The 25,499-nt window shown below is 39.4% G+C and overlaps 1 protein-coding gene across 4 annotated transcripts in view; it reads left to right on the top strand.

The window, feature by feature from the left end:
- The window catches only part of runx2a (RUNX family transcription factor 2a), a 197,605-nt gene that overhangs the window by 57,461 nt on the left and 114,645 nt on the right, over positions 1–25,499 (top strand). For all 4 annotated transcript variants that reach the window (XM_051924441.1, XM_051924439.1, XM_051924440.1 and 1 more), the window contains one exon: positions 23,749–23,905. In XM_051924441.1, the coding sequence (XP_051780401.1) occupies positions 23,749–23,905 (157 nt within the window). The remainder of the gene's footprint in view (positions 1–23,748; positions 23,906–25,499) is intronic.

Raw genomic sequence — 25,499 nt, 5'->3', positions numbered from 1 at the left:
TAGATATGAGAGGCACTATATAATAGATAGATAGATAGATAGATATGAGAGGCACTATATAATAGATAGATAGATAGATAGATAGATAGATAGATAGATAGATAGATAGATAGATAGATAGATAGATAGATATGAGAGGCACTATATAATAGATAGATAGATAGATAGATAGATAGATAGATAGATAGATAGATAGATAGATAGATAGATAGATAGATAGATAGATACTTTATTAATCCCAAAGGGGAAATTCACATACTCCAGCAGCAGCATACTGATAAAAAACAATATTAATTAAAGAGTGATAAAAACACAGTGCAAGTTTAAAAGTGCAAGGTGGAGAGCTATATATATATATATATATATAGCTTCTGTTTTATTTTCTGTTCTATGTATCTATTGATCCATTAGACAGATATGGAGACATATATTAGAAAACCAGAACTTTGCAATAGCATGCAACTTAATCAAACATGTAATAAATACATAAAACTGTGTTCTCATCCTGGGGGTCCCTGTGGCTACAAGTTTGTGTTCCAACCAGTCCTTCAATCAGCGAGTCATTTTTGTCTGCCATTGATCTCATTGTTTAATGAGCTGGTTTTTTTCTATTTACTGTCTTATTTTGCATTCAGAAAAGTGTATTATTGTTAAATTTACATTTTTATGAAGTATTTCTAGTTTTTCCCGTACCTTTAGATTCTTACCTGTTATTTTCTTTTATTAAGTAACATTTTCTCCTCTTAAATGTGTGCAAATGCTGAGAATTATTGACGGGCACATTCTTAAAAACCACTGGGTTATGTGGTTCCTCTTAGAACTATTGCTTGACAAAGCCCCATTTCATTCTGGGAAGTTTTCCTTTTCGCATTTGAAGTTGGTTCTTTGTGCCTTGAAAAACTTCATAATATGAAGAAAAAAAATGAAATCTTTAATATAGAATTCTAACAGATTCAGAAAACATGGACTTAGCCCTGTGTTATTGTATGCAGTGAGAGTCCTTTTAAAATCATGGCCCATTGGTATTTCTCAAATCTGTTACCATCTGTTCATGGTTATTTACTGTATGGAGCCTGTTATTGATGTACAATAAAATACAATACAATATGGTATTGTATTATTGATGTAAATAAATAAAGGGTCTTTCTGGATCCTTCACATGGATGGGCCTTTTAGGAACCAAACATGGTTCTCCTGTAGCATCTCTCTGAAGAATCACTAATAATAATAACAATAATGATGATATATTTTATTTATGTGGCACTTTTATTTTTTTAAGAGTCCATAGCAGACACCAGAGCAAGTGGCATTGGCTGCTGAAGTGTGGCTGTTTTAGGGGATACCCAATTGTGTGCTTTATATGGTAATGAATGGAATAAATAACCAGAAAACTATAAAGAACAAAATGCTAAAAAGGAAGAAAGGGTTCTTCTGCACCTAAATTCCTACTTTGTTCAGTAAACATTTAGCATAACCAGTTTGTAATTTCTGTTATTGATACAAAAAAAAAATGGAAGAAGCAGATTGCTTAATTATTACATGAGGCCAATTAAAAGAAGAAAATGGTTGGGATTAAAGTCTGCAGTTTCTAGGGACCTCCAGGAGGGAACTTTGGAATTACTGACATAACAGATACAACCATTTACTTTAAAATGAATACAGAGACAATAAAGGAAAATAGAAATACAAATAAAAAGATTCAACCCCCTAGAAAAGGCTTTGTAATAATATTTAAAAGTGAAATAACACCAGAGTGAACTATTGTATAGGCCCATGAAAGTTAGTTTGAGAATGGAAATAACAAGTGACATCAGGCCACTAGAAAAGAATATTGGTAATAAATCACAAAAAGTTCATAAAAAGTGTGTTTGTAATAAGAGGGATACTTAAGAAAATGTGACATGCAGAGTTGGTATGAACAAGTAATCAGAAAATAATGTGTTGTATGCCATAACATTCTCAAACCCCCTTAATCCAGTAGAGAGTCATGGGATGCCAGAGTCCATACAAACAGCATAAGCCAGTCCAGGAAAGAGTAGCAATCCATCTCCACTCTTTAAAAATAAAGGTGCCAAACTTGTTCATTAGAGCAATGCATGGTTCCCAACCAAGCCATCCACTTGAAGCTTCCAGAAAGAACCATTTTAATCCGTAACAGGTCCCATAAATAAACCACGAAAAAAATGTATGGAATACCAACAGGTTCATGATTTTTCTGCACATAATAATAACACAGGTTAGGTTCTGGTGTTCTTGATCTGTCAGCCTCCTGCTAGGTAGTTGAGAGTTCTGTTTTGTCCACATATTGGGAACCATTTCAAATCCCAAAGAATCAATTTCATTTGCAAAGTATACAAAGATTGTTTGTCCAGCAATGGTTCTATGAGGAGTTACACAACCCAGTAAAGTGCCATTAAAGAAACATATTTTGAAGAATGTACCCTTAAATGTATTTTTCTGATTTTTTTTTTTTTTTGTGAAGAGGTGAACTGTGTTTGCCAGTAGCTACATTGTATTAAATGCCAGTATTTGAATATAATAGAGAGTGAAGAGCTACTATGATTAAAAAAGCATAAGTATCAATAGAATAGACTGGACAACATTCAATCAGATTTCTACAGAACTTACTCTCCATCCATTTTCCAACCCGCTGAATCCGAACACAGGGTCACGGTGGTCTGCTAGAGCCAATCCCAGCCAACACAGGGCACAAGGCAGGAACCAATCACGGGCAGGGTGCCAACCCACTGCAGCAGAAGTTACTATTTATTTATTTATTCATGTATGTATGCAAGCATGCATGTGTGCATTTATACAATATACATATGTATTTTATTGCTCTTATTTTTTAGGAAATCACTACATTTGGTTTAAAATTTCTGAAAACTATCAGTTGTCAAATGTTAATTTATATACAGAGTTCTGACTTACCTTATAGGTCACTTCCTGAAGCTCATGTACCAAAGAGAAAATAAGTTAAGCAATTATGGCATATAAACGACAAACAAGCAGCTAATCCTCAAAGCTGTGTTAAGCAGACAGGTACCATGCATTTACACAGAGAAGGCCTTGTTTCATTAATGTGCTGACTGGCAAATAGTTCATCAGACTGCAAACTATTTACTTGTTTTATTAATATGCTCACCAGCAAATAGATCATTAGTCCGTAAAATATTTACTTTTAAAATTTTTGATATGGTAACCCTTGAAGAGCTAGTCATTAGACTTCAAGAAGCAGAAACTGGAGGATATGGAGGATTGACTTGAGCATAGAAAATAATGGATGAATGATCAGGATTTTCCTGGATCAAGTGATGTGAAAAGTGGGGTTCTTCCTAGGCCAGGGTTGTGGCCAGCAATTCTTTTAGTCTTATATAAACAGGAGAGTGTTATTTGCAGACATTCCTAAATTAAGACAATTTTTTCTAGATATCCTTGAATGTGTTTCTGGAAATAAAAAAAAACTGCAGATTTTCATTGAAATTAATTTGAAAGCAGATTGACGTTAAATCTTAAAAATAGCAAGAATTTTACATTCTGTTTTGACGCAGTGGAGCTACAGGTATGCCTTCTGATAAAACTGGGACTCCTAGTCCTAGTGGGCACCACACTGTTCTAAAAAGGCCAAAAGATTGCTGTAACATATAACGCCTTCACTATGGACAGTTTATGCTTAACTGCAACCAGTCACTGAGGCTTTGTGAGACCGCTTTAAGTCTCCATGTTACAAAAATCGGGAATGGTCTCCCCTCAACTTTCTCATTTACTCAGATATGGGGATGGATATCTGAGGAGTAAACCACAAGACAAATGATTATAATTTTATATTATGTACATTAAAGGACCATCAACAATAAATCAAATTAGATGAATAATATATTGAACAAATGAACACTGGTCATCAATCAGGGATGACTGCACGTGCTTCTGTCATGATTCATTATAATTTGCTTGATTAGGGTGTGAAAATTCACTTCAACCATTTAGTTTTCTGCGTCACTGCATTCTGGCCATTAGCTCCACTCTAAACATTGCCAGGTTCTGTTATGTCATTTTTGCTTTCTCGTAAAGTTGAATAAATCGGACTCTGCAGCTGCATGAATAAAAAAGTACCACTTCAGGTTAGCGGAAATAGCTCAAAAGTTGATAGAAATCTACGTTTTGTACCTAATACTTGTATGCAAATATTGGTTGACCTAAGTGAAAGTGTACTGAAGTTATCGTGTTTACAAACACACACAGAGACAGATTCACAGACATAATTCCAAAAATTGTATTTTCAGACTCAGGGAGGTCTAAAACGTTGAGATTCATCAAAATCTTGAAATCAAATTTTTGGAAGATTACAATACTTTCCCTACAAAAGAGTAAATCGGACTCAGGGAGGTGTAAAACATCGAGATTCATTAAAATCTTGAAATCGAATTTTTGGACGATTACAATACTTTCCCTACAAGAGACTAAGTCGGACTCAGGGAGGTGTAAAACGTCGAGATTCATTAAAATCTTGAAATTGAATTTTTGAATGATTACAATACTTTCCCTACAAGAGAGTAAATCGGACTCGGGGATGTGTAAAACGTCAAGATTCATTAAAATCTTGAAATCGAGTTTTTGAACGATTACAATACTTTCCCTACAAGAGAGTAAATCGGATTCAGGGAGGTGTAAAACGTCGAGATTCATTAAAATCTTGAGGTCGAATTTTTGGACGATTACAATACTTTCCCCATATTTCATACACAAGAAAGTAAAAAGGACATAACAGAACGTGGCATTGTTTAGGGTCGAGCCAATGGCCAGATTACAGTGTCACAGAAAATTGAATAGTTGAAGTGAATTTTCACACACTAAGCAAACAAATTATGCTGAATCGTGACAGAAGCATGTGTAGTCATCCCTTCTTGATGTCCAGCGTTATTTTAAAAATCAGCTCTTCAAAAAGAGCATATGAGTACAGGTGGATGGTGGTTCTGGGTAAATTTCACAATATCTCTCCACGCAGAATTGTGGATGAGTAGGACAAGTGACAAAATGGCGTAGATGAAATTGGAACCTTGGGGACCCTCCAGTGTTGACTTTACAATCTTTTTAAAACATTAAGGAAACATTGACAAAGTATATTAGACTCAGTGGCCTGCTTTCATTAATATATATGTTGTTGCACAGTATTTTTGATTATCGTATGTAACATGCTAAGGGTGATGTAGTCTATAGATAATTATGTATATAATATGCGCAGTATTATGCTTACAATATATGAGTATAACAGATCTACTGCTATGCCTGTTTGTTTACAGTAGATATGTCTATATGTCCAATATCACATTCTCAAACTTGATTAATCCACTTCAGGGCTGTAGGGGGCTACCCTGACATCACTGGGTAAAAGACACCAGTCTATCGTGTCACCCACAGTCACACTCACATAAGTCCAATTTAGTATCATCGCATCGTATCATCCACATGCACGTCTTTTTGTGAGTTTTCCACCCACATCCCCAGACACAGGAAGAAATGGAAATACAATGAATGTAAATACTAGCAGACAAAATGTTGAACACTGATGAACAAACCAAGAAAAGCCTGCATAATCAGAAGATGAAAACAGCTGCAATATCAAATTTTGAAGACAAAGTTTAATAACCATGGACATAAGGCACAATGAAGTAAACTGGTATTGGGCTCTGTTAAGTAAATTGTAACTATCTAGACATTTATGCCTCATTTTAGGTAGTGTAACATGGTGTGGTCACTCAAAATGTATTCAAATTAATATTTATAATCTTCAGTAGTGAAACATTACCCAGAAAACCCCCTGCACATATATTAAGGTTTGCACATAAGCCAGCAAAGCTGAGGCAGTCCGTGTTGTAGGCCTTGTTCAGTTATTTTGCTTATATTTATCAATAATTTAAAGTTAACGAGGAAAACGTTTAGAGCCCACAATTAAAATCACAGTCCAGACTTGAATATATGATTAAAATAGAGGCAGTATAGAAGTATAATGTATGATGAATGTAAGAACAGACAGGTTTTTTCATTTGTACTGTATGTGTATAAAGTAATTCTTTTGCTTCTAAGAAGTGAAATATAACAAGGCTGGAAGACAAGGTGTATTGTCACTATGATAATAATAATAATAATGCATTTTATTTATAGGGGCACTTTACATTAGCAGTAAATTTCAAAGTGCAACATAAAAAGTTTAAACAAAGGCAAAGCAAGATAAAAACAGAGATAAAACAACAATAATTATAGCATTCTTGTTAATAAGCTTTCCTAAATAGAAAAGTCTTTAGCTATTTTTTAAAAGAGCCCACAATCTGCTGTGTTCTTAGGCTCTCTGGTAGGCCATTCCAGAGCCGTGGAGCAGCGACTGCAAAGGCTCGGTCACCCATTGTATGAAGTTTGGTCACAGGGGCCGAAGGTGGTAGGTATTTGTAATATACACTATAAACACGTGACATTGCATTTAAATTAATAAACGTGTACGTGTGTGTGTAATATAACAAAGGCAGTGTGTACTGATCTAAGTAATGCTAACGTAAAATAGTTTTTAGACAACAGCATTAAAATAAAGGAAAAGCTGAGATGTACTGTATATGCTGTTTACAGATAATAAGTAAGAAACCAACTGAAGATGTGCTGATTTTATACGTAATCGGATGAGGCCTCTTTAAATTAGATTTGTGTACTGTGTACATTATATGTGTGAGCAAACAATACAGAAAACAAAGCCCTTGTCCTCATCTGGGGGGTTGGAGATTAAATATTACATTGCGAATCCAGATTGAGTTTTGAAAACCACAGTGCTCTGTTTAACTTTGCAGCTTACTGAATTCAGATTACATTCAAACACATATACGTGTGTGTGTGTGTGTGTGTATATACACATGTATCTGTGTATGGGTGTATGAATGTGTGAGTATATATGTGTAAATATGCAGGGTGGTCCAGATCTAATTATGCAATTATTGCATTGCATTGCATTAAAAGTTGCATACTGTAGTTAGATCTGGACCACCTTATATGTATATGTGTATGTATGTACAGTATGTGTGTATATATATATAGTGTAACAGTAGGTTGCGCTAGTGCTCCCTTGAACCCTCAGGTACCACTCCAAACACCGGATAAAATTATTATTATAATTTATTTTATAATAATAATGTGCATAAAGCACCCTCCACTCCACACTACACATATAAGTACACTACAATAGTCAATAATTACCAATCCTCCACTCCCAGACACTTCGCCACCCTACCTCCCAGCTCAGCTCCGTGTCTGGGCTTTCCCACAGTCCTTTTATATTCCCTGACCCGGAAGTGTTTCCCATCCTACAGTCCATGAGATTTCTTATCACTTCCGGGTCAGACAAAAAGTCCTTCTCTTCAACCCGGAAACACGTCGTTCCTTCTGGTCATGTTATCATGACGTGCTTCTGGGTTATAGGGCACGTATAAGTCCTTGAGCCTCCCTGCAGTGTCCTCTGGTGGGCCCCACGGTGTCCAGCAGGGTTGGGAATAAAAACTCCATTGTCCATAATTCCCAGCTGGTCTTCGGGGCACGTCCATGCTACAGGGAGGGCTCCATCTAGCAGCCTGGGGGTATTGGCCGGGATGAACAGCCGGCCATCTCCCACTATATATATATATATATATAGTATATATAGTTATCAACAGAGGGTGCTACAGAGCCCCAGATCCCAAGCATGAATGCACAGACAAGTCCCGGGTTCAAACCAAAGGTTTTAATTTTAAAAAATTACCTCCATACTACAATTTCAAGCATATTTATTTTTCCCTCTTCTTTTCACTGCTGCTTTTCCCAGTCAAGTGTTGCCTGGACAGAGCAGCGCAGTTTTTTTTATTGAAGACCCAGGAGTGCCTTTGGTGTCAGGGCTTAGCTCGTTGGAAGTACTTCCATGTCATACGGTCTTCCCATAAAGTAGGGAGTGTAACTCCCTGTAGCACCGCCTTGTGGCACCCATGGACCCCAACAGGGCTGTGCTACTGGACTATAATTCCCAGCACTCCCTGTGGGTGGTACCGAAGCCCAGAGATGGTGCCATCTGGTGGGCAAGTGAAGCATACAGCCTTGAAACTGAGCCTCCCCTGATCTCTCTGTTGTATTGGCCTACCTGCCTAGCTATATACACATATATTTACTGTTACGTACGGGACTGTAGGTTTGTTCTTAAGTTGAATTTGTATGTAAGTCGGAACAGGTACATTATTTTAATAAATGCTATTGTTGACTGACTATAACCAAGTGCTCTGCCAATGAATGATGGAGTTTCACCTCTCTCTGAACTTTTTATTATTTCTACTTTATTTTCCATGGTGATGGTTTTTCTCTTCTTTACTGTATCACCAGCACTTGCATCAGATTTGTGTTTCAGAGACATTCTTGAAGGGTGAAGACAAAAGGTTAAGATGAGCTCTTCTGCACAGCACTGTACACGCTATCACAGCAGGAAGGCACGTCTGGTGTACTGACGAGAGACAACTTCCTGCTATGTACGTAACAGTACAAGCAGGCTTGCTATTGAGAATGAATAGGGGCGGCGAGGGGCAATTCACTATTCGCCCGCCACACAGTCACCGCCACTTGCATACAGTATGCTGCCTGCAGCATCTGCCCACCGAGAACGAACAAAAGAAAGTGCGGCCAAAGGTGGGTAGTGAATCGCCCACCACTCCTCCCATTCAACACGCAGCCACCCGAGGCACATTATACAATGCTGCCCCCCACAGCCCCATTCACCCTCAATGGCCTCCTGGGCTCCTACAAACTATTGAAAATTTTTTGAATGACAAAATTCACAACCATGATCCTTTGATCCAAAATAATGCTCAGCTAATCGTTCTTCATTTTCTTGAAATAAGGCGGAATGCATATTTCTCTCACGTCGGAAATGGTGCTGTTCAGCTATTTCATTTTGTCAAGGTGTTCATCTCGCTTGTGTATTAGCAGCTAAGTGAGTTTCTGTTTCCTCAACGGTTTTCACTTTGTCGATGTGCTCACCGTCACCCTGGCTGGATAGACAGACAGTCACACTTCCATGCGTAGACATTTAATATATATATACCAGTAGCAGCACACTGCACGATAACGTGCAGTGAATACATTTGACTTGATCATTCCTAGTTTTCCTCCTTTTTCTCTGTATGTTTAGCATTCGTTTGCTGAGAGGTTGATGCTCTTGCTGCTTCCTGAGCAGCATTTCTTCTCTTCTTTCGTCGGCATCTTTTCGTGTTAAAACTGATTATGTCAGTGTTTGTGTTGCAATTACTTAGGACGTTTTCATTCATTTTTCACTTAAGCTGGCACTTAAGTCTTCAGTATGCCTCAAGAATGATTTAAGATATGAAGAGGTAGGGAAAGTGATGGCGAAGGTGGTACGGATGAGAACGGTGCCCGTACGCATACGCCGCATGGCCGCCCTGCTGGCCGCTACCGAGGGTAGATTTTACAATAAAATAAAATAAAAAGAGGAATAACCTTGGAGGTCAATCATCACCATGAAAGCGGACAATAGAGGTCACGTAGTGTATTTGTACCAAACTTCAGGTCAAACGGTTTGTGAGCTAGAGGTGATTTAAAATCCTGGACAGACAAACGGACAACCACGGTAGCGTATTAAATTTAAGAATATATATATATATATATATATATATATATTGTAGCAGATATGCCCTCGATACACCTCTCGGACCCTCAGGTACCACTCCAAACACCGGGTAAAAGTGTAATTATTATTTATTAAATAATAATACTGTGCACCAAGCACTCTACACACCACACTATTCATAAACAATAAACTCTCTCAACAATACTCTTTCCTCCTCGCCCAGACACTTCGCCACCCTACCTCCCAGCTCAGCTCAGTGTCTGGGCTTTCCCACAGTCCTTTTATACACCCTGACCCGGAGGTGTTCCTGTCCAACAGTCCACAGTTCCTTATTCCTTCCGGGTCAGGGTAAACAGTCCTTTTCCTCAACCCGGGAGCACGTCGTTTCTTCCTGTCACGTGATGATGATGTACCCCCGGGTTATAGGGCACATAAGAGCCCACGAGCCCCCCTACAGCGACGCCTGGTGGCCCCCAAGGTATCCAGCAGGGCTGTGTGTAGAAACTACATAGTCCATGAGGCCCTGCTGGAACTCGGGGAACGTTCACGCTGTTGGGAGAGCTCCTCCTGGCGGCCAGGGGGTGAGAGCCGGAATCGAAAGCCGGCAATCCACCACAATATATATATTGCATAATTTACTGTCAAATAATACAAAGAGTACGCGACACGTGTTTCGCTCTTATTTGGGCTCACCAGGCGTACACACTCACTGCACCCCTCAAACTATACCACATCAAATAAAACATAATTCAATCAAATATACAAAGTTAAAAATATCCATAAAACGAACATACCATCCATTAAAAGAACAATCAAAACTTAATTGCCCTACTGCTTGATTCATGGAGCCACACAGACCCACACCCGTTATGAGACTTATTCCTCATGTATATTTATCAAACGAAAACTACACGTAGAGCCCAGTAAGCTATTTTAGCATTATTGAAATGTTCGCTAATAAGAAGCTTGTCATTACCATTACATTTTTTTTCCTATAGCGTTAAATATTCTAACACATTGCTTCTCCGTTAACTTCTGAAGAATATATTTGGATTCTTACACTGGATAATTCAACAACCAGGCATTGTTGTATGTTTTCATAATCTTATCTCCTCTTCTGTTTGTCCAAATAATTCTATTTTGTAGGAAACGGAGTGCTAGTCACACACTCACTGAAGTTTGCCAGATGACATGTTTTTTATTCCGTTGGTTACGTTCGTCTTCAATTATCAGAGTATATTAAAAATAATTTATAGGATTGTTTATATTTGCACGATTGCTTCATTTGTGCCCCAAAACCTCCCAAAGACCTAAATTAGACCTATTCTAACAGTTTCATCATGTCAGCCCGGTGAGCCTCTTCTGCTGTAACGAAGTGCGCTTGTCTCCTGCAAATGGACATTTTGGGGCATGTGGCTCTCGAGTCGCACGGCGCAGTTTGTCGTTTTGTGATCTCACTTAATGCGAGATAAATCTCTAAAATTATAGACGGCAGCGTCAAGGTTGGTCAACATTAGAGTTCTCCGGAAAGTCATGTAGAGAAAGTCAGTGAGAACCAGTGTTCTGCATGCAAAGTTTTCTTCTGTACGCGGCTTTACATGTCTGATTTTCTGGGGAGGTGTGTTTAAGTCACTACTAATTGCTTTGTACTACAGGTTCAGTATTTCAGTATTTTCTTACCTATTGCAGTTAAATAATGACGTGAGCATTAATGCTGCTTCTGCTAAGTTATATGGCCAATGCTTGACTAGTAACTTGACAATATTTAAAAGTATTTGGGGAGGCATAGTGATCAGGTGTACTGCACTGTGTCCAGTTGTTCAGTTTCTTTTTCTAGTCAGCATGCAAAAATCATATCAGTTTTTCTTTAACGCTCTGTAGACATAATGATGGGATTTTTGACAAGTATGCATTGAGTGTTCCTGGTGATGGACGTGCATCTCGTGCAGAGTTCGTTTCTACTTGAGCCCAATGCTGTCACCTGACCATGTTTCACTATTTAGATTGTAGATGTAAATTAATGAATGGGTTTCAAATGCAGGGCCGAAGTGAAGCGGGTGCAAGGCAAGAACAACACCTGTACAGGGCACCAGTCCATCCCAGGACAAGATGGACAAGGACACTCACAATAGGAACAATTTAGCAAAGTCAATCCACACAATCTTTGGACTGTGAGACTGTGGTCAGAAAAAGTGGGTTTGGAAAATATGTTTCAGATAATATTGTAATAAAACTTATCAACCAATAAAGACGGGGTCAAAAGGCTGATTTTCTGTTGTGTAATGTTTAAATGGAACAGTGGTCTGCATTACTGTTAAGTAAAGATTAAGTACATTTGAAAATAAATTGTGTAGAACACATTGCACAAAGCGAGCTGTTGCAAAATGACTATGCCTGCCCCAATTTCAAGCACCCACCTCTCTTTAAAATAGAAATATATGTGTGCAGCAGCCGTGCTATTTAACAAATCTCCTACCTGGCCTCATTTTGAGTCATGCCATCATGCCAAAGCCTACACAAGAAACATCCAGACCGAGTTACAGCACGGTTATTTTTCATATTGCCAAGATTGCAGCCGTAGATGGCTAACAAGAAAAGAGCTTAGGGATAAACATTTTAATTTTAGAAATATTTCACAAATATTAACATCCATATGCACATCACTGCTATAATATAAAGTAACACATTTCTGCATTTGAACGCCAGTCCCAAAAATGGAGAAAAGACAGCGTTAAGTCTGTTTTTGTAAAACTGACCTTGGCAGTGTGTGGCAGCAAATATGCATACCACCGTTTAAGACAGAGCTAACCTCTTCATACAAAGGCGGGACGCAGATGTTGGGTGGATTATTTGGGTATGTTAAATAAGCAACTGGATCCTCTGAAAACAAGCATGGCATTGTTTTCAAAGCAGCTTAGAGGAATATGGATGATCCTTTGTTGTTTTTTTATGTAAAGTGTTTCAGTATACAAAAAGATTTCAAAGTCTGTTGGCTCCTGAATTGACATATCCAAACTCAAGTCACTTCTCATCGGCTTTCTGGTTGGTAGAATTTACCTCGTCCTTTAGTTGCTAATTTGTTTTAACCTGCTTTTGTTCTTCATCCGCTAATCTTTGATTTTTGAACCAATGTGGGACCAGCTGATGCATAGGCCACCAGTTCAATGGCGGGCATAAGCAACTGCAACGGTAAGCCCCCATCACTGATGTATTTAGTGTTACAATTTTATAATTATGCAAAGATGAAATGTAATAAAATCTACAAAACAACAATCTTTATATATAATACGCTACCGTGGCTGTCCGTTTGTCTGTCCAGGATTTTAAATCACCTGTAGCTCACAAACCGTTTGACCGATTGACCTGAAATTTGGTACATCTACTATCCGCTTTCGGGGTGATGACTGACCTCCAAGGTTATTCCTCTTTTTATTTTTATTTTATTTTATTATAGAATCAACTCTCAGCAGCGGCCAGCTGGGCAGCAGTGCGGCGCATGCGTATTGGTGCCGTTCTCATTCCCTACCACCTTCGCCATCACTTCCGCTACCTCTTCATATCTTAAATCATTCTTGAGGCAGAGTGAAGACTTAAGTGCCAGCTTAAGTGAAAAATTAAAGAAAACATACTAAGTAATTGTAACACAAACACGGACTTAATCAGTTTTAACGCAAAAAGATGCCGATGAAAGAAGAGACGAAGCGGACCGCTAGGAAGCAGCAAGCGCATCAACCTCTGAGCAAACAAATGATGAACGTACAGAGAAAAAGGATGAAAACTATGAATGCTCAAGTCAAGTGGATTCATTGCAGTGCGCCGTTACTGATCTTCTATAAAATCACAGGGGCAAAAGAGATGTAACAACATTAAAAGTTCTGTAAAGCAGGGGTCCCCAACTCCAGTCCTGGAGGGCCGCAGTGGCTGCAGGTTTTCATTCTAACCCTTTTCTCAATTAGTGCCCTGTTTTTGCTGCTAATTACGGTAACTTCTTTTGAATTCATTTTAATTGACTTGTTTTTTAAGATTTGTTCCCCTGAATTTCTTCATAATTCCTCTGAATTGCTTCATTTCTTTCCTTAATTCGCCCCCAAACAGAAACGAAATATGAAGTGAGTGAGCCAACAGAAGACCACCTAAGTCAGGGCCTCAAACTCCAACCATTTTCACTCCAGCCAGTTGCTTAATTAGGCACAGAGTCTTGTCGTTAATCAAACCCGTTCTTTAATTTCATGGCTTGTTGCTGCTCTCCTTGTGCAATGGCGGACATTTCTGAAATTGTCGATTTTCTCTTTTCTAAGACCACCGGTAAAATATTTTGTGGACCTGAGCAGATCAGCATTCCTGAGACCTTCATGTTTCTTTATTTTCAGATATTGTATGATGGACACAGTTTGCTGATCGTGTTTTGTATCTCGTTATTGTTTGGCTGCTTATTAAGGAAAAAGAAACAATTAAGGGGTCTGAGTCTTCAAGAGCAAGTCAAATAAAATTAATTCAAAACAAGTTAATTAGCAGCAAAAACAGGTCACTCATTAAGAAAAGGGTTAGAATGAAAACCTGCAGCCACTTGGGCCCTCCAGGACCGGAGATGGGGACCCCTGCTGTAAATAATTAAAAACATTAGATCAATTAATTAAAATTTTTACATCTCAATTATAGCAAATACACCAGTATATACACTACTGGTCAAAAGTTTTAGAACACCTCAGTTTTTCTTCAGATTTAATCAGTTGAAATACAATGCTTTCCTCCGGGTACTCCGGTTTCCTCCCACAGTCCAAAGACATGCAGGTTAGGTGCATTGGTGATTCTAAATTGTCCCTAGTGTGTGCTTGGTGTGTGTGTGTGTGTGTGTGCCCTGCGGTGGGCTGGCGCCCTGTCCGGGTTTTTGTTTCCTGCCTTGCTCCCTGTGTTGGCTGGGATTGGCTCCAGTAGACCCCCGTGACCCTGTAGTTAGGATATAGCAGGTTGGATAATGGATGGATGGAATACAATGCATGGCCTAAAATGGTGAAAAGGTAAGCAGTAAACTGACAAAGGAGGAGGAAGTTGGGGGGTATGCAATGTTTACAGCTCATTGCTGCACCCACCATGCAATGAACCACCCCGATTGGGACCCGAGTGCAGCCGTGCAATGGGTAACAACTCAGCACCACACTGGAACTGCTGCAGTGCCAATCCTGCCACCAACCCCCAAGGTTTCCCTGCGAGTTGGAGGACCTGCTTGCAGGACTGGATGCAAATTAACATCATACCCAGGACAGAGCAATTGCAGGTCAAGGGCTTTACTCAAGGGCCCAACAGCGTAGAGTCACTTCTGGAGTTTATGGGATTTGAACCAGCAACCTTCCGATTGCTGGCTCAGATCCCTAGCCTCAGAGCCACCCCTTCTGTCCATAAACTGACAAATGTTTAAAATGAAAGTTTAGGTTAGCAAAAACTGAAAAAAGGAAATTTCAGAATATTACAAATGGGTCTTCTTCTGGGAACAACTAATAGGTTACAACCTACAGACGTTCTGCAACAATTCAAGTAAATGAAGCCTTGCACGTTGAAGCAAACAATTTGCACAGGTGTCCCAACTTGTGTTGATTACTTAAAAACCCCTCTGTGTGTATTAAAGCAGAGTTGGAGAAGACTGCGTCACTACACCCTCTGAAGTTCTGCTTGGATAATAGTCCAATGGTAATGGCAAGAAAACAGCAATTAACTGGAGGGACAGCCTTCCCCAGTAGCTCCTCCCTGTCGACACCCAGGGAACTCAGCAGGGCTGCCCCAAGGGGATGAATTAACCGTTAAGCAAAATAAGTACATGCTTAGGTCATCAAGGCAAGGGGGGGGAACCACAGAAATTTTACATTGCCAGGTTTACCATGGTCCGTATGGTGCCAAACTGCAAATGGTGCGGCTGAACCAGGTTCCACAAAAAGGGACTCCCACATTAAATTAAAAAAATTACAATCCCATATCTCTCAATTAGAAAAAAAAAATCTTGGGACGAGATGTGATCTTTTGAAGAGAGGCACTTTCACGTCAAGTCACGTCATACTTACAACCTTTGGAAGCAAGTCCCGCGAAACGCTGACTTTTGCAAGTCACGCCCTACTTACAACCATTTTCAAACACAAGGAGTAGAGTTTCTTCCCAATTAAGAGGCGTATCCGCAAGAATTAAAAGATTGGTTGTTTGGTGAAAGTGAAATCCACATACGCTGTCACACTTGGGTCACAGAGTTGCACAGATACACAGGAGATTTTAGAGACAGAAATGTTGTTCAGACACTTCAAACAAACCTAAGTCTCTTTCAGGAGTGAATCGAGCTCCGTGTGTAGTCAGAGGAGACAGCTCCGTCTCTCAATGAAAAGAATAGAAAATCTTCCTCTTCATAGGGGCGCGCCCTCCTGAGCGGGACCCCCAACAGGAGAAGAGGATATCTGGAGGAGAAGAGAGACAAGGCAGTGAGACAAAAGGACAGCTGCTGTACATGCTTTTAAATGTTTGAAGCGCCGTGTGAGATGTAGATCACGTGACATGGCAGCAGCAGCAAGCCAGCAGCTGATCGAGCTAAGAGGAGGTAAAAAAAATGTATTTGTTTCCCATTGTATCACCATTTAAGAGGGGGTTTCAGAGGAGCGACCACGTCTCATTGGGGTGCCTTCAGCCCACCTCTTCAAAACGCGAGCGGCAGAGACGCGAAGTGGCTGGCACGTATCACAGAACTGGGGGGGGGGGGGTTGGAGAATATTGGTGAGCGAAGCAAGCAGGGGGCAAAGCCCCCTAGTATATATAAAAAAAATAAAAATAATAATAAAATAGTAATAATAGAGGTTAATGAATTTTGGTGCCCCCATGTATACCTAATTAGATATATATGGATGCACCAAGGTCTTTTATGTGTTCAGGGCCTCTAAAGGTCTTAATCTGGCCCTGGCTGTCCTGCGAGACCACAATTCCCAGTGGAATGGGCATACAGGCTCAGGAATGCTGCCATCCAGTGTGTCGGGGGAGCATGTACTCCTGAGAGGCAGTAAACCCTGTCAATCCATTATACTGGCCTCTCTGCCAGGTAAAGTACGGGGTTTGTACCAGCTGGGATATCAGCCCAGCTCTGCCGTCCATCACAACTTATTACTGTACGTTATCGTCCGAACATCTTCCTTACAGAATTCGTTTTTCAGCTTTCTCCTATTGTGCTGCTTATGGATTTGCATGCATTGAATGCAGGCCTAGAAGTTTTGTACCCCTAAAGGTTTCCCTTTTGTTTTGTACAACTGCCATCATTCTCTTTTAGGCAGGTGTTTACAGTCTAGAATTTTTTAGTTTTCATGCTTCAAGCACTTGAAAACTCAAGACATAAAGATGGCGTAGATTTGGGGCTTTTCAATGCACCGTGGAAGGCAGTTTCAGTGCTAAAAATGGATGAATTTAAAGCTTGGGGCACAGCATCTAGCGCCTGGCCAGACAGCTCGTCCTGCTAAAGAGATCAGTGTTACATCAGGCTCTAAAATTAGAAGGCGGATATTGCACATCATATTGGAGGAGCTTAGTAACTGTAAATTGTTGTCTTTTTAATTTTTTTTGCAGATTACGTAAGTGCCTTTTTTTCACAAATATGTTGCTCAAGATGTTTGTGAACTAAAAAAAAATAAAAGAATAAATTAACATGTTCCAGCAAGGGTTTTTTTTCCCCTAGAGTGATTTGCATTCATAATAATTTTCTAAGTAATAGGTACAATATGTAGGGCAATATTTTCTCATTAAGCATGAAACACGCATTTCTGTGGCTTTTGTTTTCATATGCCTTGAGCAAGGCAAGCGCGTCTGATGAAGTCCAATGATCGTCTCATCCTGTGGAGCACAATTTGCTCACATCTCCAAAAAAGACAGCATGTAGAATCCATGGTGGACTGATGCCCACAATCATGGTCATAAGTATGGCGTGGTGGCACGGGATGACGTGGGAATGTGTAGGGGCACCCAGCCTCCTGATGAGTCACAAGCAGGGCAGGATTAAGACGTTTAGAGGCCCTAAGCATTTTAAGATTTGGGTGCCCTCCCAACCTCTACAACAACAACAACAACAACATTTATTTCTATAGCACATTTTCATACAAAAAGTAGCTCAAAGTGCTTTACATAATGAAGAAAAGAAAAATAAAAGACAAATAAGAAATTAAAATAAGACAACATTAGTTAACATAGAAAGGAGTAAGGTCCGATGGCCAGGGTGGACAGAAAAAACAAAAAAAAAACTCCAGAAGGCTGGAGAAAAAAATTAAATCTGCAGGGTTTCCAGGCCACGAGACCGCCCAGTCCCCTCTGGGCATTCTACCTAACATAAATGAAATAGTCCTCTTTGTAGTTCGGGTTTTCACAGAGTCACTTGATGCTGATGGTCATACAGACTTCTGGCTTTTAATCCATCCATCATTGTTGGAACATCATGGTGCTTTCGGTAGATGGTGGTGGTGCACGCCACCACCAACAGGACACCGGAAAAGGAAACAGAAGAGAGAGTAGGGGTTAGTACAGATTTTGAATGAATAGTTATTATAATGAATTGGATATACAGAGTATCAGGATTAAATTACAGTGAAGTTATGAGAAGGCCATGTTAAAATAATGTGTTTTCAGTAGTTTTTTAAAGTGCCCCACTGTATTAGCCTGGCGAATTCCTGTTGGCAGGCTATTCCAGATTTTAGGTGCATAACAGCAGAAGGCCGCCTCACCACTTCTTTTAAGTTTTGCTCTTGGAATTCTAAGGAGACACTCGGTTGAGGATCTGAGGTTACGATTTGGAATATAAGGTGTCAGACATTCCGATATATAAGACGGGGCGAGATTATTTAAAGCTTTATAAACCATAAGCAGAATTTTAAAGTCAATTCTGAATGACACAGGTAACCAGTGTAGTGACATCAAAACTGGAGAAATGTGTTCGGATTTTCTTTTCCTGGTAAGGATTCTAGCAGCTGCATTCTGCACTAGTTGCAAACGATTGATGTCTTTTTTGGGTAGTCCTGAGAGGAGTGCGTTACAGTAATCTAGCCGACTGAAAACAAACGCATGAACTAATTTCTCTGCATCTTTCAATGATATAAGAGGTCTAACTTTTGCTATGTTTCTTAGGTGAAAAAATGCTGTCCTAGTGATCTGATTAATATGCGATTTAAAATTCAGATTACAATCAACGGTTACCCCTAAGCTTTTTACCTCCAATTTGACTTTTAATCCTAATGCATCCAGTTTATTTCTAATAGCCTCATTGTATCCATTATTGCTAATCACTAAGATTTCGTTTTTTTCTTTATTTAATTTGAGAAAGTTACTATTCATCCATTCTGAGATACAGGTTAGACATTGTGTTAGCGAATCAAGAGATTTGGGGTCATCAGGTGCTATTGATAAATACAGCTGTGTGTCATCAGCATAGCTGTGGTAGCTCACGTTATATCCCAAGATAATCTGGGATTATTATCTCTGTTATTACTGTTATTGTATATATATATATATAAAACTGCTCAAAAAAATTTAAAGGAACCCAGTCGATTGAAGTGACCACAGGTGGGCTCTAAACATCTCAACGATGGGACGTCCTTGAGCAAAGGGTCTAAATACTTGTGCTAATGTGAGATTTCACTTTTTTTTTAAATTTTGAATAAACTTGTAAAATTTCTCAAATCCTGTTTTCGCTTTGTCCTTCTGGGGTATCGAATGTTGTTTGATGTGGGGGTGAAAAATTCATTTAAATGATTTGAGCACAAGGCTGCAATATAACAAAATGTGAGGGGTCTGAATACATTCTCTATGCATATTTTGCACATTAAAAGTAACACACACACTCGTTCCATTTCTTCTTTTCAGTGTAGGTAACATATTCATATATATTATGCATACGAGGGGGGACCCAAAAATAACCGGAAATATTTTTAAAACGTGTTTAATTTAATTTTCTGTACAAACTACAATTAGTCTCCTTCAAAGTACTCTCCATTGGCGGAAATACACTTATCTAACCGTTTGTTCCATTGTTCAAAACATTTTTTAAATTCGTCTGAAGTAATGCCCATTAATGCTCTGGTCGTTTCTTGTTTTACCTCTTCGACGTCAGCAAAACGCCTTCCTTTCAAGTCTTTTTTCATCCGAGGGAACAAAAAGAAGAGTAGGGTGGGTAGTTCAGGGTTGTCATACCGTTTCTTGCCAAAAATTGGTGAATGCTGAGAGCAGTGTGAGATGGAGCGTTGTCATGATGAAAGAACCAATCGCCTGACTCCCACAAATCAGGGCGTTTCCTTCTCACACTGTTGCGCAACCTACTTTTACAAAAAAATTCACTGAACACAAGCACAACCTTCCAGACTGATGGCACTTGGCAGACTGACTTGTGAGGAGTGTAACTAGATCGCCCTAGCGACCCAACCACGTACTACAAGTACCAACCTAACAACAACAAAATTCCGGTTATTTTTGGGTCCCCCCTCGTATGAGGGTGTGGTGCTAAGGTGGGAAAAAAAAACATAGTACGAGATGAGAATGGATCTGGAGAAGAGACGTCATTGGAAGTCGTAACTGGGAATTAGGTGGATCGAGCACCAAAACAGTAAGATGAGAATCAAAGAATCAAAGTCAAAAAGGAGAGCCAAAGGGTTGTTCAAGTCCAAACAAAAGTAATTGCAAAGTAAAGCAATCTCAGACACCTTAGAAAACCTCCCACTGTTCCATTGTGGTGCTGAGGGTCCCAATCCAGGTGCTTCATCGTGTGGTGGGTGCGGCAACGCACTATCGACGTCTGCTCCCAGCCTCCTCCTCCTCTCAGACAGGGACATGTCTGAATTAGTGTAACCTTTTATCCTGTCACCTCTGTGTCATTATGTCTCATTGTCTCCTGCAGGGAGCACTTGCTCTCTGGGATTGTGTTCTTTATAGAAATGCAGGACATACTTAAACTTGTATATACACCCCTTCTGTAACCATGACGGAAATAGTTAGATGACAGAAATATGGTACAAAAAGGTATATGTATATAATACATATGAGTTATGTGCGGTGAGGTTCATGACTGGTGACTCCTTCAGCGTCAGATTTACAAATATATGAACCCCAAAGAGTAGCTTATTGACTATTCAGTTGGCAAACAGCATGCACATTGACTACTGGTTATGTTTCACATCTCATCAGCATTTTTTACACACACACAGGTAAGGCGCATACAGGTCAAATTCCGTTATAACGAATATCTTTATAACGAAATTTTCATTACAACGAAGTATTTTTATGGTCCTGACAGTTTCCCCATATGACGCGAGTCTATAGAAATCGCGTTACTACGAAGTACATTCAGCAGATACTTTCATTATACCGAAGTGCCCAAAAGACCTTGAAATGTCTGAATGAATCATCTACAGAGCAGTTAGTTCTGTAGCCTCAGCTCACTTGTGCACAACGATCCCCAAACAGAAATATTGTAATTTTTTTTCTTTTTTCGAACTTTCCTCGTACTGATTTTTTTTTTTTGCCCTTTTTTTTTCCTGTGGTTTTCAGTGATACCGTTTGCTTATTGCTTGTCAACATTTAAAAAACATCCATTGGAATTTAACTCATTGTCACCCTCCTATAGAAGTGGCAGACACGAAAGAACAATAATGGTTCATATTAGAAAAAAAACTTTACATTTTTGCAGCTCTCGATTGCGGTAAAAAAAAAAGACGTTGCCAGTGAATTCGGAATTTTGCCATCGACGCTGTGAACTTTCTTGAAAGGCCGAGCAAAAAAAAGAAAAAAAAATCTCGGGTTGCAAACATATGTGAACTGCTGCATTTGAAGACGTCAAAAAAGACGTTTTTATGCTCGTTCAAGAAACATTCCTATTAATGCGGCACTCATTCAATGTAAATGTGAGGTTTGTAAACTCTCTTGGGACATCCCCTAACCGCACGACACACCGAAGAGCGCCCCGAAGTGCGATCTCCGCCTCTGTACGGGGCAATAGCAGGCTCACACATATGCTGCGTCCCTTCGCCAAAGCAAACAGAAAAGATATCGATGGGTGATGCAGACTGACTGCTGTGTCTGTGTATGGCAGAGTGGCAGATCACGCTACAATAAATAAGTGTGCCGTTCCTGTTTCGAGCTGAATAAAGTTGGTTTTCCTAAAGTATTGAGACTCAGCCTCGTGTTTTGGGGTGCAAGACAGGGACTTACAGCGCGACCCTGATCTTTTATGATTTGCTTCCGTGTCACTTCACTGCAGCGCTATGAGCCTGTTTTTGCTGTACCCCGGCAAGCGGACAAACAATCTTCCACAGACGTTGCAATCGCGTTTCGGGAAAGTGTATTATCGCAAGGAAACGCTGAGAAAAATTCTCGTAAGCATAACTTGTAGGCAGGAGGAGATTAAAATGAACACAAAAGAAGCTATTGAAATGATTGCAAACGCCTGCACGCAAGTTAAAGAAAGCACTATAGTAACAAATACAGAATCTCATTACAACAAACTTTTCGTTATAACGAAATATTTTTTAGGTCCCTGGGAGTTTGTTATAACGTAATTTGACCTGTATTTGGCTAAGAAAGAACGTTACGTTTACAGCAGCGACAGAGAGTGGTGAGAGAGGGCATTTGCTCCTCACCCTCCATGTGTTCTAAATTTGCTGATGCAATTCCATAATTCACACTCATTCAATACAAATGAAAGTATAGAGTGGTGTACAAAAAAAATTAGATTTCAATTTTGACCTTAATTGAAATATTTTGTTGTTTTTAAAAGCTTTTAATTCTGATGCTTGAATCAATTTTAATACGGACAGTTCAACAAAAGGATAACAAGAAAAACAAAAGGATATTTAGTTTTTGAATATTGGATTGATTTTTTCTTAGTCCGTTCCCATTTTTTATAAAATTGAAAACCGTTTATGGTCTTACCTTTATTTGTAAATGAAGTCCATGCGCCTATCCCTCTCCACGAAAATCTCCGTCACTTTCTTGTAAAAGTCCTCCTTATTTTCCTTTAGTTTTAAAAATCTTAATCTTCCATTTTGGCAGTCAGTCGGAACAAAAATTAAAATAAACGAAGTGCTGCAGTGCACTTGACTTTCTGATGTCGCTAACTTATTGGCACCTCAGCGTAGAAGAACAGCAGCAACGAGCACCTGTTGGGCTCATATGCTCCCCCTTCAGGACGGCACGGTACTGTTAGCCTCGTCTGGTGCCTTTTCACTGTGGTTTTATGTCCAATCAGCAAAACTAAATATGTCACACACAGGAGTGGACTGGGTCTCAGAACGGGCCCGGGCATCCTTCAGTGAGTGAGGTCGACCCACTCAGCCCATTATTCATTGTAATTTTCTTAAAATTTGTGATAAGTATGCGGCTCCATACTATATGAACTCTATCTAAACTTTTACCAAACTTAATCTGTACGCTGTTGTTTAGACACAACTTAAAATTTGACAACATGCTTAGAAATAAAATTTAATGAAAAAAAAAATTTAGTAACACGGCTTACACGTTATTAGAGTACATGTCAAATGTCAAAGTCATGTCCAAGTGCCAGTACCCTAGTAGGCTAGTAGCTTACGCAGTTCCCTGCTTTTAGCAGCCACGTCATCAGCAATACTGTTAGTGTTAAGTTTGGCTCGGATACTTTTCTCCACCGACATCAACATGAACGCCTCAAGATGTTCTTGCATTATTGTGCTTCTCAGGCGGCTTTTGATTCCATTAACTTAACGATAAACTAGAAATGTTCCGTCCTAATATGAAAAATTCCTATCCTGCGCTTTATAACTTTATTTCTTCATACTAATAATCGCAACTGAAAACCACTAATTATCACTCACGCCGACAACCAGAGAACAATAAAATGCATAATACATATTCAAAACTAATTATTATAACAGCAGCAACAAGCACCTGTTGGGCTCACATGCGCCCCCTTCAGGACGGCACCTGCCTCACCTTGTGCCTTTTCACTGCGTTTTTATATCTGATCAGCAAGACTAAATATGTCACACACATTCATTAAAGATATTAGCCAAGAAAAAATTTGTGCTTGAGTGCATCAGTAAAACTTATGGCTGCTCTGTTTTTCGACTCTACCATTCCTCTAGGTGGTGGCTCTTGGAGAAGTCCCAGATGGCACAGTAGTGACTGTGATGGCTGGCAATGATGAGAATTATTCTGCTGAGCTGCGGAATGCTTCTGCTGTTATGAAGAACCAGGTCGCCAGATTTAACGACTTACGATTTGTGGGCAGGAGTGGACGAGGTATGTTGCCGTTTCTACAGATGCTATGAAGAAATTGTTGCTCCATTGACTTGGATCTCTCAATAATCCTTTCGCACAGGTTCACCAAATCCAAATGAAAGGAATACTTCACATAATAATGATTTTTTCTTATATGTTACTTACCCTAGTAGTGATTTTTCATTTAATCTTCTAGCCAACTTAGCCCTGAACAGGGTCACTGGGGGTACTGCACAAAGCAGGAGTAAATTCTGAGCAGGCTGGTCCATCACAGGGTGAACACACACAGGCCAACTTAATATCACCAATCCACCTAACCTGTACGTCTTTGGACTGTGGGGGGAGACTAGAACACCCGGAGAAAATCCACACAGACACAGGGAGAACATGCAAACTCCACACAGCCAGTGACCTGGCAGGGATTTGTACAACAGCAGCACTTTTGGGGTCACATAGGACAATGAGGAAAGATAGAAGGAGTTTAATTTTTTCCTTTTGAGCAAACAGAACTTAAGAGATGACATGATTACATATGAGGAAAATATTCGTTGTTCCCCTTCCATCTCATTGAAAAAGTGTTGTATGCCCCCTGAAATGAGATGAAATGTAAAGCAATTGCCTCCTGTAGACATGCATGCCTTTGATATGTCAAGTAAAGCAAAGCAAGTGTGAAAAGAGATCAAGTATTGCTTATTCCACAAAGATCTTCTACACTGCACCATCACACCACCCTCTTTTGTAGTGATGACTGAGAAAAAATTTTAATCTCAAATTTTCATGGGGAACAAAGATTGCAAAGTTTACATACAATACAAGCCAATTGTGACCCGTGCTGTACAACAACAAAAGATGTGAAAAATGTTGAGCAAAAAAGAAACAAAGGAATCCCCTGTTGCTCGTGTCACATAATGTACATGTCTATTATCCAGTCATTTGCTCTGAGCTTGCAAAACACATGCAGTTTTTGTTAAAAATTTGCAGAGTGGACTCTTCTGTGTTTAAGTAATGCTGAATTTTTGAATTGAATAATAATAATAATAAATTATGTAATAAATAAATAAATACATTTCTAAGTTCCTCTTGGGCACAAATAAAGTATGTCTATCTATCTATCTATCTATCTATCTATCTATCTATCTATCTATCTATCTATCTATCTATCTATCTATCTATCTATCTATCTATCTATCTATTATATATTGCCGTTCACATCTATATATCCATTATATAGTGGCTTTCATATCTATCTATCAATTATATAGTGCCTTTCAAATCTCTCTATCTATTATGTAGTGTCTTTCAAATCTATCTATCTGTTATATAGTGCCTTTCACATCTATCTATCTATCGATTATATAATCCATCCATCCATCCATTTCCTAACCCGCTGAATCCGAACACAGGGTCACGGGGGTCTGCTGGAGCCAATCCCAGCCAACACAGGGCACAAGGCAGGAAACAATCCTGGGCAGGGTGCCAACCCACTGCAGCGATTATATAATGCCTTTCACATTTCTCTATCTCTCTATTATATAGTGCCTTTCCTATCTATCAATCTATCTACCTCTAAATTGTATTTATATAGCACCTTTTCCATTGAAAACAGTACTCTTGA

Source organism: Erpetoichthys calabaricus, chromosome 3, assembly GCF_900747795.2.
Source record: "Erpetoichthys calabaricus chromosome 3, fErpCal1.3, whole genome shotgun sequence".
NCBI lineage: Eukaryota > Metazoa > Chordata > Cladistia > Polypteriformes > Polypteridae > Erpetoichthys > Erpetoichthys calabaricus.
Note: the sequence above shows the minus strand (reverse complement) of the source record. Positions and strands in the feature narration are given on the sequence as shown.